Below are 16,825 nucleotides of genomic sequence, written 5' to 3'. Positions count from 1 at the left end.
CAAAAATAATACCTATAGAAATATATTAGTTCCAAACATGTGAAAATATTTGACCAAGATCGAATATTTCATAAAAATTGTAACAACTAGTTACATAATTTGCCAAAAAATAAATAAACTTATCTTAGGAAGCAAGATACTAGGAATGAACTTACGGTCTGGCATTTCGTAGACAGGAAGGGCGATAATATCCATGCCATACGGGTGCGGGAAGTCGACCTGCTTGAAATAGACATCTCCCACGATCCACTCAAGTCCCTTCTGTACCGAGTGGAACCACATCACTAGCACGCACATGTCAGTTTCTAATTGCTCTGGGCTGTTTTGCACGTACCATGAGCTGCCTTTGTTCACCATCCTCCCGTGCGTCACCCATCCCTCCCCGCCCTGCACGACCTTAATCTGAATGGTAAAATGAGGACTATCTAAAAACTAACATTAATAAATTCACAAATTCTCTTCGTGTGGCAACACTTTCAGCAATGTAACACTTATTGCAATTGCTCACAACCCCAACCAGAATTCTGAAACCAGGAAAAGAAAGGAAGCTTGCTGGATATGCCGTCTTGGAAACTGAAGACAAGCGGTTTAAATAAAAAAGACTAGAAAAGGACAGCCACACACAAATAAAATTGTCATCTATTTGCAGCCGGCATATTTTCATTTATATAATTATTTCAATTTGTTTGTTACTCACCCAATAACCTATAAGTACTACTAACACGATGAAATATCCGAGAGAGAAAAAAAAAAAAAAACAGATGGTGATATGGCTCATTGATTTCTAGGTCATTATAAATATTATCAGCATAAGTATCAAGATGAAGCCAACCAGTTGAAACACAGCAAATTACAAACTGTTGTTCTTGTAGAAATAGTTATGTGAATTTTCGTAACCTCAACCCTTTTTCTTTTCTGTTTATTTGTTTGTCTTGTCTCTGCTTTGTATTTGCCTTTGAAAAATACTCATGTACAGTCGAAAGCGCTTATGCTAGTTAGAAACAAAATAATAATAATGATTAGTATATATAATGTACTAAGTGCTTCAAGTACTGGTCAAAACCGGCTCAGTTAGATGCACAAATCAATTTCGGAATTTTATATTTATTTATTTTTTAGTTTTTTAAATCTTCTTTTACTCTAAGAGGAAAAAGTGCTAGGATCGGCAGAAGAAAAAAAAAACATGGATGGTCGGCCAACTGCAAACAAACATAATTTATTTTGCCTAACCATACTGATATTTTGATGTATACAGATTACACGGATGCTCGAGCTTTAGTTATAAATAATGATAAATAATTATGTTTTATGATACCTTTACGCCAGTCTCTGAAGTTGATATTCGGATCACGCGCTCTTCTAAGAAAAATCACGTAAGCACCCGAACACACAAGCTGACGCGTTTAAAAGAAGTTTGTCTTACTATGGTGTTTTAATCCAGAATATATGACCCAATCATTTTGAATCCCGTACAAACTTTACCGTTTTTTTAAACACAAATGTAAAACATATTTTTTAAACTAACATATAATTTTATCATTTTCTACAAACTTGCAGTTAATCATCAAATACACACGCTATCAAACTCAGAATAAGCGTACGAGGAATTCGTATTTAATGTGTGTAACTCGCATTAGCAATACAAACATATTATCATAAACACTATACCTTAATCAGTGTATTGTTATCTAGATTTCGACAGATTTTTGTGTTTATACCATGGTTCACACCACTAATAGCAAGCTGATGCGTGAAATCGGAAGTTTGCTATCGATGGCGAGTCGATATGTCAAGGGGTGTAACTCGTACAATTTATAGAGCATTACCTCTTATAAATGATTAAAAACTTTGTACAAAGTTTAAAAGTACGATAAGCAATTTTAAAGTGATATAAAAAATTTGAGTGCATACTTCTTTTTACAAAAATATATATATATATTTCCCGATATTCCTTTTATTTACCTTATTTCTGTCCAAAAATTAAAAATGTTACAAATTTATTCTAAGATATAATATCAGTTAGATTTTAGTCACCTAGTGCCTCAAATTTTTGTCAAAGCTTGCTGAATAAGCGATCAGTTATTATTAATAATTTTCTGTAGTAGGGTCTCCAGGCAAAATAGCAGGCATTCAGGCTTCTTGTGGCAGTGTTCTTGCTGAACTCCAGGACTATTCTGCGCTATTGATTATTTCGACATGACATCATCCCTGGTATTTCACGGAGTCATGCACCGCTATCTGGCTCATTCGAGCAGAACACAGTTTGTATCCATTGAGACCTTTGTCTTTGATAGCGAAGAAAATCCGTCGAGGCTGCGATTTTTGTAATGAAACTAAATATTTATCACCAATAACATGTTCAAATGTATTCACAAGCTTTTGCAAGATTCATTTTGAGAAATTCTGTGATGACAAAATCAAACACTTTGTAAGACAAGATAGAATTGAACACTTATAATGCATGACGATTAATACTAACTTAGCAAAATACACTTCTGCCCCAACCGGAACCGGGCGTCAAATGACACGCTGGTCAAGTAGACCGTATTGTTTATCTCAGATGCAGTAGACAGTGTCCGCTTTCCGGATAGAGAGATCAAATAATGGAACACTCCAGTGTATTAAAATAGCAAAGGGACATAGTAAATACCGACTTTTTGGGTTGTCTTTCTTGATGTTTCTAAACACACACACACACACACACACACACACACACACAATTTTAAGTACATTTTAGGATTCTCCACTTTATACTCTTTTATATACGTGTATATGCAAGAAATTAACAAAAATTTCAAGTGAAAATTCTAAAAAATATATTGATACAAATATTTTTGTTTTCACAGTCTCTGATTTCAGTCAGAAAGATACATATATTCCGGGGTTAATTGATGAGTGTTCGTGTTCCTGATAGACGGATAGAAACGGGATGGCGTGGAAATTACCGAATGTGATTGGGCTATTCCCAGCACCTGACCACCGTCGCTACGTATGGTCTCATTTCGCCGTTGTAGAGCATCCCTGACGATGTGGATCCCGGCCTTGTTGAATCTCATTAGGAAAAACCATCCTGGGTGGCTCTGTGAAGAACAAGGTCAAATAAGAAAAAAAAGTTAAGTTTGTTCAACTTGAACGATCTATTTCGTACATGAGAAACAGTTTACATATTTACCGGCATCAAAGAGGCACACATTTTCTCTAACTATAGACCCAGATCTGCGTTTACATTATGCGCTAGCCAATCAGGATATGCCCTGTTTACTTAAAACTATAAATAGAACTAACAATCTAGATCCCGAATCAGAAGTGTGTTATATGTCGGCAAATGCCGAGCATATCCAGTTCGCAGCGTTGTGCACATAACATATAAGTTAATATGGTATTTGCAATGAAGTCTGATCAAGCCCTAGTTTCTCACAGAAGTGACATTTAAAGGTATTACCGAATGGTAATCCCAAATCACACTCTTTCTCCGTTTTTAGAATCATCTTTAATTCAAACTCACCTGCTTTCTCTATTTTCTCTATGTTCAGCATCAGACAGAATGGTAACTTAAAGTCCCCATTTTTCTCAGTTTCAGAGTCATACTAAACTCGAACTCACCATCTTACTCTGTTTTCAGTCAGATCAAATTAGAACACTGTTCCCACATGATCAAGACAAGGGGAGCACACAACTTGAATGGACTCGTAAATAAGCAATTTTCCACTACCCGTCCGTACTTGTATAAACACATTTTAGTCAAATACACCTGTGATGGCTTTTCTCTGTTAAACTTAGAAAGTATCCTTTTGAAGTCAACTGCATCCATCATTTTCGGCCGATGTACAATGCAACATTGTTACACGCTACTGGTCAGTTGGCATTACGTACAAAGGGAGGCAACTCATGAAATGAAAGAGATGACCCTAAGACAAAGCACTAAAATATCTGCTCGATCCGCCAAGGTACAGATAGGGTTAATATATCAGGACCTTTGCTAGCGAATATATCTTCCAATATCCATTCACACAGTCCACGACATGTTTAGAATTCTAATCTTTCTTTGCCTAAATTCAACACGATTCTGTACAAAACATCTTTTTACATATTTTGCGGCAGTGTTGTCAATTATAATTCTCAATGATATTAACCAAACACCAACACTCTCTTCTTTTAAGAACACGCTTCACAAATGTCTTCTTTCTGAGTATGCCATAGCTCAAGGAAATTGAGATACCTAAATTGGATACCCCTCCACCTACCCAACTCCCCAAAATACATGTATATCTTATGCATGTTTTCCTCAAATGTGTATGTGTATTAGTGTGTATGTATATTTTATAATTTCATGCGAGTGTGTCGGACACTGTAGAAAGCAAACGTTTATTTTTAGATCTACGTTTAATTTATTGTTTGAATATTCTATTTTTTGAGGATTACATGTAAGATTAATTGATAATGAGCCAAATGCATTATTCTCGGGCAAAGTTATTATTATTATTATTATTATTATTATTATTAATGTTCACACCGTCTTTTACTTCATCAGATTTATACAAAATTGTAAGAAAACATTGCGCTCTTCTTCCGTGTTTCGATTCATTCCAAATGATAGCTGAAACTGGCATCCTCCTTCTGTCTTCACACTCACACAGAATGGTAACTAAAACTCGCCCTCTTTCTCCATTTTCAAGTTCATGCAGAATGATAACTAAATATGATGTCCTCTTTCTCTGTGTTGGGTTCGGCCTATGTTGGTATGTGAGAAAGCTTGCCAGTAGCTTCTCGTGGGTCGGTGGTTCTTTCCGGGGTTTTCCTGGGTTCTTCCTCCACCATTAATACTGGCCGCCATGTATAGCCTGTCTTGTGCTGAAAAATGGCGTTAAACCCTACAACAACAACAGCAACAACAACATTCTCTGTGTTAAGATTCATACAGAATGATAACTAAAACGCACACATTTTTCTATAATTTCAGACTCGTATATTATTTCCTTATTCATAATCGGACAGGACAATAACATGCAAAATATTATGTTTATTGTACAAACATTAGTCTTGTATATTTTGCTGCAACTTTACCTCACCTCCATCGATTTATCGATGAATCTATTATTAAATCGATTAGATTAAAATGTATCATATGTATCCGGTAACATGTGCGCATGTACATGTCTGTACATCGACATTTTTATCCAAAGTCAATTTTGTGTTCCAAGATCTATAAACGATTACACAACGTGTTCATTTGAAAAAGCAAGCATCTAAGCCTTAAAATAAACACTAACTTGAAAAAGGAATCGAACTTTGGCCCATTTGACATAAAGACTTAAACTTACCAGATATTGATGATTCTCCTCATATGGCCTTGGTGAGGGTCTGGATGGGCCCTGCGTTTGATATTGCTGTAAAAATGTAAATATCTGTTAGCTGAGACCTGTTTAAACGTACACATCGATATAATAATCTTCTTTTCAGACAATACAGCATTTATGAGTCATTCATCTGTCAGATGCAAATTACAAATCAGTCAGGGCAAAGAATACTCCAAAATTGATGTTAAAATAATACTAGCAACAACTATTTTGCTGATTATAGCTAAATTAAATTAAATTACATTAAATTAAATTAAATTTGATAGTTCTGTTCCTACTGCCCTCTATGCCTAGTATGACTCCATTTATTTTAATTTCATATTCTTTATATAAAAACACATGTTTGAAGGGGACAGACATATGTTGACCCTTATATACAGTTTTCACAATATTATCCATTCGCATCTCTCTCTCTCTCTCTCTCTCTCTCTCTCTCTCTCAAAGAAAATAGAGTAAGTAAAAACAAGTTTTGCCGACACATTCCTTCCAATTTAAGACAAGACAAGCAAAAGTCGATAGGACTCATTCCGTCCATTTCACGACAAGACAAGCAAAATTCGAGAGTACTCATTCCTTCCATTTTACGACAAGGCAAGCAAAAGTCGAGAGGACTCTTTTCTTTCCTTCCATTTTACGACAAGACCGAACATACTGTGCATACTATAATGCTTCCCTAGAGACTGACGTGTAAGTCTCCATTCTCATCTCGCAGGATCAGACAGAAAAAATCAATTTTATAGCTCAAACGTAAAGGTTATCTCTCTACAAGCTTCTTTTTTCAATACGCCTGTTTGTTTTTCGGGTTTTTAAGAACAACTAGAAAACTGTAATGCTTGTTACCGCTTCAGTCAGCAGATCCATAGCAAAAGTGAATAGTCAGATAACACTGATGAAAACACCAAACGAAACTGATCCCATGGCCAGAGTGTCCTTGTAGGCAGTGGTGTTGTTTACGAGGCCACTTTGAGCTCGGTGTCCCTCTCTTCAACCTAAATCATTGCCACGAATGCGAACCAAGTTTGAAATAAATGTTGCAGAGAGAGAGAGACAGACAGACAGACAGACAGACAGACAGAGACAGAGAGACAAGTTTGAAATAAATGTTGCAGAGAGAGAGAGAGAGAGAGAGAGAGAGAGAGAGAGAGAGAGAGAGAGAGAAAGACAAACAGATAGAGAGAGGGGGGATTATATCGATATCACAAGTTTGCTCCAATCTTACTTTTCATATTTGAGAATTGGGGAGTTAATAGACATACTAATATACACGTGTACTTACATAAGTAGTCATCTCGTCTGTGTCTCTGAAAAATATACACATTACAGTGAGTAAATCTGAATACGAAAATAGGAAAAATTTCTCAATTTTCATTCATTTAAAAGAAGTATTGTTTTGTCATTTGTAATTTTCCTCCCCCCCCCCCGATTTTTTTTTATTAGCCCCGTACTAACGTTGATCACAGAAAGGGGAAGAACTCCTTGATGGAACCTGACATTTAAACACTTTGGGTTATCGGATCATCTAGAGACTGAATATGATACCCCTTGAAGATTTTGTATCACTCAATTAACTTATTAACCTAATTAGCTAAAAAAAACTAACTAATAAATAATTAACTTAAATACTAACTGTGAAGCTATTGAATTGAGTACGTCTCGACTTGTCAGTTTCTCCTAATGTTGGTTGACCTAAATTTGTTCAAATTTGGCGGGATCTCTTCCGAATCATCAGAGGTCTCCCAAATAGCTATGCCTCACTCATGGTGCGTTTTGGAGTCCTTACTAAAGGAGCCTGTTTCTACCTGGATATTCATAACCAAAAACAAAATGCTGTTAACACGCGCAAACCGCTTTGGTCAAACCAGACTGGAAGAAAATTTTGACAAATTAATTTCTAACTGAGAGTCTTTGTATTTCACTTCTGAAGATACAAAAATATATGTTATTTATTTCTTCAATGGCGACCTTCAGTGTGCCAGTGTCTAGTGAAGTTCACCTATTCGCCATCTTTCTACCTTTTCACAATCGGAATTTAAGCTCGGTTACATTTTTGTTGGAGCAATGGCGGCAAACCACCACTAACAATATAAGCATGGCAAGCTGTTGAGGACAACAACTGGTATTTGTTTATCTTATGAAACAATTTCTTAATATTAGAAATCAGTTTCTTAATATTAATGAAATCATTTCAAATATAGGCAAGATTATATTTCTAATAAAAAATAAAATGAGTTTCTACTATTAAAAAATACCGTTTTTTGTGTGTGTCTACAACGGCTTGCTATATGTATGTTAGTATCTGTAGCCTGGTTGCCTTCATTTTTGTATTTTCCCCTTGTTTTTTGAAGCATCCGGTCCTGAAACCAGTCAGTCTTATTGATCGGCATAAAATGTTAAACATAGTTTTATAAGTATGTTTACTGGTATATCTTGTTTTCAATACACGTGATCTGAATTTGTTTACCTGCAACTCTCATCGGTCTTTATTTAACGACTTTGAAGCCTAATAAATCTGAATATAGTTGAAGAGCAAACACATTAGAGAATATTGATGTCTGCTCAATGTTGGATCGATCTTAGTTTGGTATTCAGCAGGTGAAGAGAGTTATGGTGTCCTATGTCGTATATTTGCTGTACGAATCTAAACGGGGCAAATTCATGGTAACAATAAATTGAGAAGGACTGATACTGTCATGCCAATGCAAACAAGCTTGTTATTATAATAAGAGGGAACTTGTCCCATACTTTATTCATATGACTAACACATACATATTTGAAGTACCATATATTTCGGGCATATGGGCGTGGGATGAGTTTAAACATTGGTATACATGTGTGTATGGGTGCGTGTGCGTGCGACACCGGTGTAACCGCACTCCTGTGTTCCATCTCTTATTTCATATTTCAGAACTTGATATTAGTAACAGAAATCCCATGCATGTACAAGTGTAGTGTATATACAAGTGTTGGTATGTACAAGTGTAGTGTACATGTATGTACAAGTGTAGGTATGTACAAGTGTAATGTATATACAAGTGTAGGTATGTACAAGTGTAGTGTATATACAGTTGTTGGTATGTACAAGTTTTGTGTATATACAAGTGTAGGTATGTACAAGTGTAGTGTATATACAAGTGTAGGTATGTACAAGTGTAGTGTATGTGCAAGTGCAGGTATTTACAAGTGTAGTGTATATACAAGCTCCTTTCATCAGTTTGAGCTGGGTACTTCAAAATATACCGCAATACGTGCCACCGCAGCATGATTAAAATCGAATCTCTCATTTTCTTATGTAAAGATCTGACAGCGATCGCTTAGAGGTCATGTTCTGGTGACCTTTGAATTATCCAATGGAAATGTAGCTTTCAGAAATTTGAAAGTGAATCAAATTGTCCAGCATATATTCATGATCTTAAGCCACACTGCTCGGCCTCCCAGAACGCGAATGTATACATCATATGATAAAGTTAGCGATTATGGTAAAAACATAATTTAACAGAACATGATCCCTAAGAGGTCGGTGTCAAATTTTCACATTCGACATTGGAGACCTGATTTTAATCAGATTGCGTACCACGGCATACCGCAATTATATTTGTGACAACAATTTATTGCTCTCGGGTAGGGGCCCTACGCTTCTTTTTTTGAATAAAACAAATAAAATCCGCCCGTCTTCGACTGCTGGGAAAAAAATCCATCATGATCAGATTAATAGCAAAATACTTAGAACCTAATAAAACTTATATTATTTGCAAGAAAAATGATTATAATGACATTAAAGAAAATAAAACATTTTAGCTAAAAAATATCTCAGCACCCTCCCCCTTTCCCGAAAATTAAATTGTTACTAACTTTACTATGTGTATACTTATTGTTATAAAGTTGTAATAAAATAATGTAACTAAAGTGGGGCGATTAAGCTTACACCATAGCTGGCTCTCTGTAAGAGATATTGAGCTGACATTTTAGAGCTTGTTGATTAAAATAGGAAGTGTTGACACTGTAATATACTAGCTACACTATTGATATAATAGGCAGGGAAACTTTGAGTGGGATGCCAACACCCGGGCAAGATATTTATCAGATAGGACCATTAAACATAAAACGCACTTAATCAACATGATGTAAACATCAAACAGAAAACAAGTGCTCTCCTGAAAATCTAAGAATGATTCGAAATCTTGCAAAATGATATTTGTACTTATGACATTTATATATGCTAGTAAATAACTAAAAGATTATTAATCAAAATATTACTTCTCTTGGATCAATTTAGATGCATTCAGTGGGCATCCAGGTACTCACTTTTTTTTAAAAATTCAGTGGGCATCCAGTACTCACTTGTTTAGAATAATTCAGTGGGCATCCAGTACTCACTTGTTTAGAATAATTCAGTGGACATCCAGTACTCACTTTTATTGAATAATTCAGTGGGCATCCAGTACTCGCTTTTATTGAATAATTCAGTGGGCATCCAGTACTCACTTTTATTGAATAATTCAATGGGCATCCAGTACTCACTTGTTTAGAATAATTCAGTGGGCATTCAGTACTCACTTTTTTAGAATAATTCAGTGGGCATCCAGTACTCACTTTTATTGAATAAGTCAGAGCATGGCGACATCAAATATGTCATGGTAACTTTTGATTATCAACTGATAATTTTGCAAAAACGCGGAATAACCACAGTGTGATTTGCACTTTGCACAATCGATATTTGACTAATTTAAACGTTGTTAACGTGTTGGGAATATCTTGTAAATGTTCTCTTTGTTGAATTACAAATATAAGCTCCATATAAAGTGTACAGTACCAGTATCTCACTAAAAAAAGAACAACAGCAAATAGTGAAAGCGTTTGAACTTAATTCCAATTGAAAAATATCCTCAGAAAATTATGAATTTAAAAAAACAACACAACAATACCTCCTAACACCAAACAAAAAAAAATATAATAATGATGGCATGACAAAGTGCACAAATTTGTTAGGAAATAATGAATTGGAAGCCATTTAAATTTACATTGTTTTGTAGGATACGCCATATTAATATCATAACGTTGTACACGATGAGGAATTGTGTATCTGCCACCGGTTCAGATTCACCGTAGAATTTGTCTCTGCCCTGTTGAGGCAAAACGGTACATTTATGCACCATCGAGTGTACACTCACATGCTATAGTCTATTTCCGATAGTAGCTAAATAAATAAGCTGGCTCGAGAGTATCTTCCTATTACAGGAATGAAGATTGTCTTTTGCTCCTACTCAGTTCAGTTAAAGTCGAATTAAAAAGCAGAACGTATATACATACCTATATATTCTTAAATTGCTTCAGATACACGAACTGGTTCTCACTACCGAAGGAAACAAACAACACCTGGGTGGATCTTGCTTGAGGTCCATTGCTTAACCTATTTCCAAGGTCCTCAAGACAACATTTGTTGTCAACTGAAGGGTTCGTAAACTTTCAAATAATAGAATCGATTTTCTTCTAATTACCTAATGACCACACACCACGAAATTCTAATTTTACACTTGCATGGCAATTCTTGCTTCACATTTGTATGACTCATTATTGAGCCGTTCCAAGCCGAATATTCGTACTTTAAGTAATGCAACACAATCCAACCATCAAAGACAAAATATTATTCCTATCTCAAGTTGCTAAACACTTGCACAATAGAATATCCAGATAATTCCTTATCTGAAAAATGTCAGGGGGTGGGGTCCATTTTACAAAACTAATATATTCTAGTATAATGGTTCGTGATTACTGTACTTTATGATGTATGCTCATAGAAATTAACTCATTACTCGGTTTGAGAAATATCTTCTCAACACCGACTCACCAAATTGAACAAATAATCACTAAAATCTAACAAAGCTCAAAATGGATACGAAAATACAAATATCACATTCTCTGGATTATTATAATATTTTATCGAGCATATGCTGAGTTAATCATCCTCTCTCTCTCTCTTTCTCTCTCCCTTCTCCCTCCCTCCTCTCTCTCTCTCTCTCTCTCTTTCTCTCTATGTCTCTCTCCCTCTCTCTCTCTCTCTCTCTCTCTCACACACACACACACACACACAGAAGAGTGCCATACTCGTCAGGTACGTGGCAAGGATTGAGAGAAACCGCTTTGATGCTTGGCAAATGCACCTGTTGCTATATTCAATTCGAAACGATAGCACTACATGAATTTATAAGTATCTAGGGAGGCTTTCGTGTAGAACTGGGGGGGGGGGGCAAAGATATACGAAAATAACCTTGAACAAGGAGGCGACATACATTAGTCAGGACCATTCCCAATGACATCTGAATGGACTGAAGCCATGTTTTGCTGAGTTATGTCTGAAACGATCAGATGCGTTCTTGTTTATTGTTTAGCTTGTACTTTCTTTGTTTTTGTCTTTATAAATGTCTCATAAAGCAAAGCAAAGTTGATTTGACCTGTACTACAGAGCTAACGCTAAGGTGATATGTTTTTTTAAAGGAACTGATTACATGATACACACTCACGCACAGACGCAGACACAGACACACACACACACACACACACATCTCGGGGTAAATAAATTAATCCAGGTTGACAAAGCCTTACAGTAATTCAAGTACTTTGATTATATATAGTGCTTTAATCAAAATACAGCAAGTGCTTGGTGCGAATTTGCTTCATCTGGAGACTATGGCTGTAATTTTAAGTTTCTTTCCTATGGATTGTAAGGTGAGGAATTTCTTAAAATCACATGATACTAATTCTACAACTTTGTGAAGAAAATAGAAAACTAAAAACTTAACGAACTTGATTAGGATATGTGGACTGCATTCGGTAAACTTTATTAGGATATGTGGATTGCATTCCGTGAACTTTATTAGGATATGTGGATTGCATTCCGTGAACTTTATTAGGATATGTGGATTGCATTCCGTGAACTTTATTAGGATATGTGGATTGCATTCCGTGAACTTTATTAGGATATGTGGACTGCATTCGGTAAACTTTATTAGGATATGTCGATTGCATTAAATGAACTTAAGATATGTGAACTGCATTAAATAAAAAGGAATAGGATATGTGGATTGCATGAAATAAACTTGATAACGATATGTGGATTTCATTCAGTAAACTTGATTAGGATATGTGGATTTCATTCAGTAAACATGATCAGGATATGATCACGACATGTGGATTTCATTCAGTAAACTTGATTAGGATATGTGGATTGCATTAAATAAACTTGATTAGGATATGTGGATTGCATTAAATAAACTTGATCAGGATATGTGGATTGCATTAAATAAACTTGATCAGGATATGTGGATTGCATTAAATAAACTTGATCAGAATATGTGGATTTCATTCAGTAAACTTGATCAGGATATGTGGATTGCATTAAATAAACCTGATCAGGATATGTGGATTGCATTAAATAAACTTGATTAGGATATGTGGATTGCATTAAATAAACTTGATCAGGATATGTGGATTGCATTAAATAAACTTGATTAGGATATGTGGATTGCATTAAATAAACTTTTGATTTAAATTTAAACTGCCAGGGTATCAAAAGATCCAAAATTGGTATGAAGCGATTCAGAGGAAACTATATTTGCCTAGATAGATAGATAGATAGATAGATAGATAGATAGATAGATAGATAGATAGATAGATATACAGGGAGAGAGAGACCGATACAAAGATGGACACTGATCGAATGATTTACAGATGAATGGATAGAAATATCGATAGATAGATGGTCAGATATACATATACATAGATGGATAGACAGAAAGAATGACAGACAGACAGCCACTGATAAATAGATAGACTGAATTAAACTGAAACGGTATTCTTGACTCGTCGTTCATAGGAATGGCTGCCTTTTCATGACTGAATATGTAAACAAGGCTAAATATCGACTTGGCAGTATTGTTGGTGTACATCTGGCAACTGTCGTACTACTAGATCTATTTAGAAGCACTGATGGCAGATATAATTGCAATCAAAGACTGGTTCGACAATGGTGTTTTATTTGGTTTCAATATTCCGCTTACAAACCAGGGTTTTAAACAATACCACCTCATAGATTTTACACATGCAATGTGTTACTATATCGTTTAATCTTTTGACCGAATTTATACCTATAAGATCTGCTATTAATCTGGTGTATAACTACACACTACCTGCCGAATGAAACCCAAGAATAACGGTTTCTGTATGCCTGTATGTGAGTTTTACGATATGCCATTTCCATTCATAATCATTGGTCACAGATGGCTCTGAGACGTCACAGATGGGACATTCTCGGGAAATATAAATTAAGAAATTATTTCCTGAGACTGAAGTCAAAACGAAATGGAAAAGAGCTCGCAAATCCCGAATATCCCGCCATCCCCAAAGTCACATAGTTAGTTTATAGTGACCTACATTGGAAACGAGGCTAATAAGAGTTTTATCATGAAGACGAACATGTCATGTCAATGATACTATTTTCGTGCCATTGAATTTTCTCCAATACGGTCGATTAAACATGTTCGCAAATATAGTTTCCGCGACGAATTCGCTCATAGTGTGGGTTCGCTAAACCTATGTAATTGAAAGTATATGTAACGTCAAATTTGAGTTGAGACATAATAATGGAGTGTTTCTATTTTAAATGAAATGTTTTTCCGCTTGCAAAAATAATGTTTCTTAAATGTGATGACTTCGAGTGGATGAAGAAAGTTTTGGAAATAAGGTCATATTTTTAAGATTGTGTTGCTTCGCATAGGAGATTTATTCCCCCTACAAGTATGACTTGAATTAGCGGACATTTACGGTATTCTGATATCAATCTGAACATTAGATATGCATCTCTATACATATGTATACACTTCAATATCTACTTTAATACGATCCCGACAAATCTTTTAAACATGTATAATAACTTCAAATCTTTTTTCAATACAACCCGGATAATCTATTATATAATTCAGCACAAGCTATACAAATACATACATACAAAAATATTTCAGACTTTAACTCTTTTGTTATTCGTGAAATTATTGAAGTGTGAAGAAAGACACAATATTATTGCATAAATTCACGTTATATTTAATTTTTATTAATAAAGGACTGCATCTATTCAAACGTAAAATCAATGTCATTCACATCATATCCCACATCAATATTAAGATAGAATGGAAGTATGTATGTATGTATGTATGTATGTATGTATGTATGTATGTATGCATGCATGCATGCATGCATGCATGCATGTATGTATGTATGTATGTATGTATGTATGTATGTATGCATGTAGTCTTATGTTACGTGTTTAGGCTCGAATAAACTTTAACACAAGAAAGAGTGGAAACAACAAGCTTTAAACAATTTAACAAATTATTTATTTCCTTGGAAAAATACTGTAAAAAATGAAAAAATAGAAACTTACGGTTTCAAGAATGAAATCCAAAAACAATCCAAGAATATTCCAAGAATACAATTTTAGAACTATTTCCAGAGAAACGAATTAATCTTTTAGAATCCAAATAATCTAAAGCAAAATTAACACATCAAGCGTTTTTAAGTCCAGACTGTGAGATCTCTCTCTAAACATCACTATTAAAACTAAGTAATGCGCAAAATTTTGGAAATGCCTTATTGCGAAATAGAGGATAACGTGATCATGTTTACATATAAAAACATCACATAGCTCCGGTATGACCTTGATACAAACCAATCATTTTACTTCGAGAAAAAAGTTGTTTTCTTCACTGAAACTATTTACAAGCCTAGGGTCACGTATTCAATACAGCCTCAATCTCAACCTTATTATTCCCACAATAAAAATAAATTAAAAATAACTTGTTCACGTGGTTGTTATTAATTTTGAATTAAGGTCGGGAACCATGTCGGCCTTATGTGTTTACTAAAATGAACAGTCAGGGTCAAACTTTTTGTGGAAAAGTATCAAGTTCCTAGTAAACAGAACTACATTATTTTGACATATAATGAAATTAAAAAATTTAAAAAACAAACAAACTTACAAACAATTAAATCAGATAAAATATTAAATCAAATATACATAACAGTAGGTATGTATGGGGGTACGTAGGTAGGTACGTAGGTAGGTAGTTAGGTAGTTATTTATCCATGTATGTATGTATGTATGTATGTATGTATGTATGTATGTATGTATGTATGTATGTATGTATGTATGCATGCATGCATGCATGTAGGTAGGTAGGTAGGTAGGTAGGTAGGTAGGTATGCTGCATATTTCGATTAGTAGTATTCATAGCATACGATTTCAAGTTGGGTAGATCCAGAGGTAGCGGGGAAGGGCGTCAAGGTAAATAATGACACAATTAAGTAGAATTGAGCAGTAGATAAGGAAGGATGCATTGTCGATGAAAGGATGATGCTAGGAATGAAGCCTGGAAAAAGGGATGAGAGGAATATAAACATCTCACCCATCCCACTTCACTCCTTCCTTGGATGAGGGGAATATAAACACCTCACCCATCCGAAACCACTTCACTCCTTCCTTGGATGAGGGGAATATAAACACCTCACCCATCCGAAACCACTTCAATCCTTCCTTGGATGAGGGGAATATAATCACCTCATCCATCCCATCCCACTTCACTCCTTCCTTGGATCAGGGGAATATAAACACCTCACCCATCCCACCCCACTTCAGTCCTTCCTTGGATCAGGGGAATATAAACACCACAGATATCCACCCCACTTCAGTCCTTCCTTGGATCAGGGGAATATAAACACCTCACCCATCCCACCCCACTTTTATGTGGCCGTTTTTCCAGGCATCGAAGAAAAATATATTTCAGTAGATAAAGGACATGTAAGGAACCAGTTAGTTTTCGCATTTTCTAGACGAGGTAAACATCGAATACAAATCATTTGATTTGAAGTTGTTCACCAGACTAAAAATCAAGTATTGTAAAACCTTGATGCTAACTCAGACATTGGTTACTCGAATACGATGCAGAACTCGAAGGACTTGCTTAGTCTCAGAATAAGCTGTTGCCTCCAATCTTTCAATTTCAATAACCAAACACTCTAACAGAAACCACAACACGAACAAAAAAATGTGGCCCCACCGATCTGATTAAAATCAGATCTCCATGACCCAACGTGGATGTCTGACGGACAAAACTAAGAGATGATCTTGTGGTTCAGCAATCAAATCACAAATTTCAAATTTCAGAGCAAGACACACGCCATTCGGAACATATCATTACTAACGATAACTCCCCCTTACACGAATTTGCAACACTTTATATGCTACTAAAATACGTGGACTGGGAATTCCAAAGTTCACCAAAACAGGAACTTTTTATCGCTGTCTTTCCGATCTCCAAGTAGTTCTATGGAGATATGATTTTTAAAAAGATTGGGATCCTCACAGCACATAGTCATCAAAGACCTGCTGTATTTGGGATGTAGATAAAAAGATATACTGA

At 35.4% G+C, this 16,825-nt stretch overlaps 1 protein-coding gene across 2 annotated transcripts in view; it reads right to left on the bottom strand.

The window, feature by feature from the left end:
* Positions 1–16,825, bottom strand: part of LOC149780468 (uncharacterized) — a 40,501-nt gene that overhangs the window by 8,711 nt on the left and 14,965 nt on the right. For both annotated transcript variants that reach the window (XM_089937418.1, XM_089937419.1), the window contains 4 exons: positions 6,634–6,658; positions 5,322–5,387; positions 2,946–3,080; positions 156–402 (listed from right to left, as the gene is read on the bottom strand). In XM_089937418.1, coding sequence (XP_089793544.1) covers positions 156–402; positions 2,946–3,080; positions 5,322–5,387; positions 6,634–6,658 — 473 coding nt within the window. The remainder of the gene's footprint in view (positions 1–155; positions 403–2,945; positions 3,081–5,321; positions 5,388–6,633; positions 6,659–16,825) is intronic.

The sequence above is a fragment of the Sinohyriopsis cumingii genome, chromosome 16 (genome assembly GCF_028554795.1).
Source record: "Sinohyriopsis cumingii isolate HCF-2022 chromosome 16, ASM2855479v2, whole genome shotgun sequence".
In the NCBI taxonomy this organism is placed as follows: domain Eukaryota; kingdom Metazoa; phylum Mollusca; class Bivalvia; order Unionida; family Unionidae; genus Sinohyriopsis; species Sinohyriopsis cumingii.
Note: the sequence above shows the minus strand (reverse complement) of the source record. Positions and strands in the feature narration are given on the sequence as shown.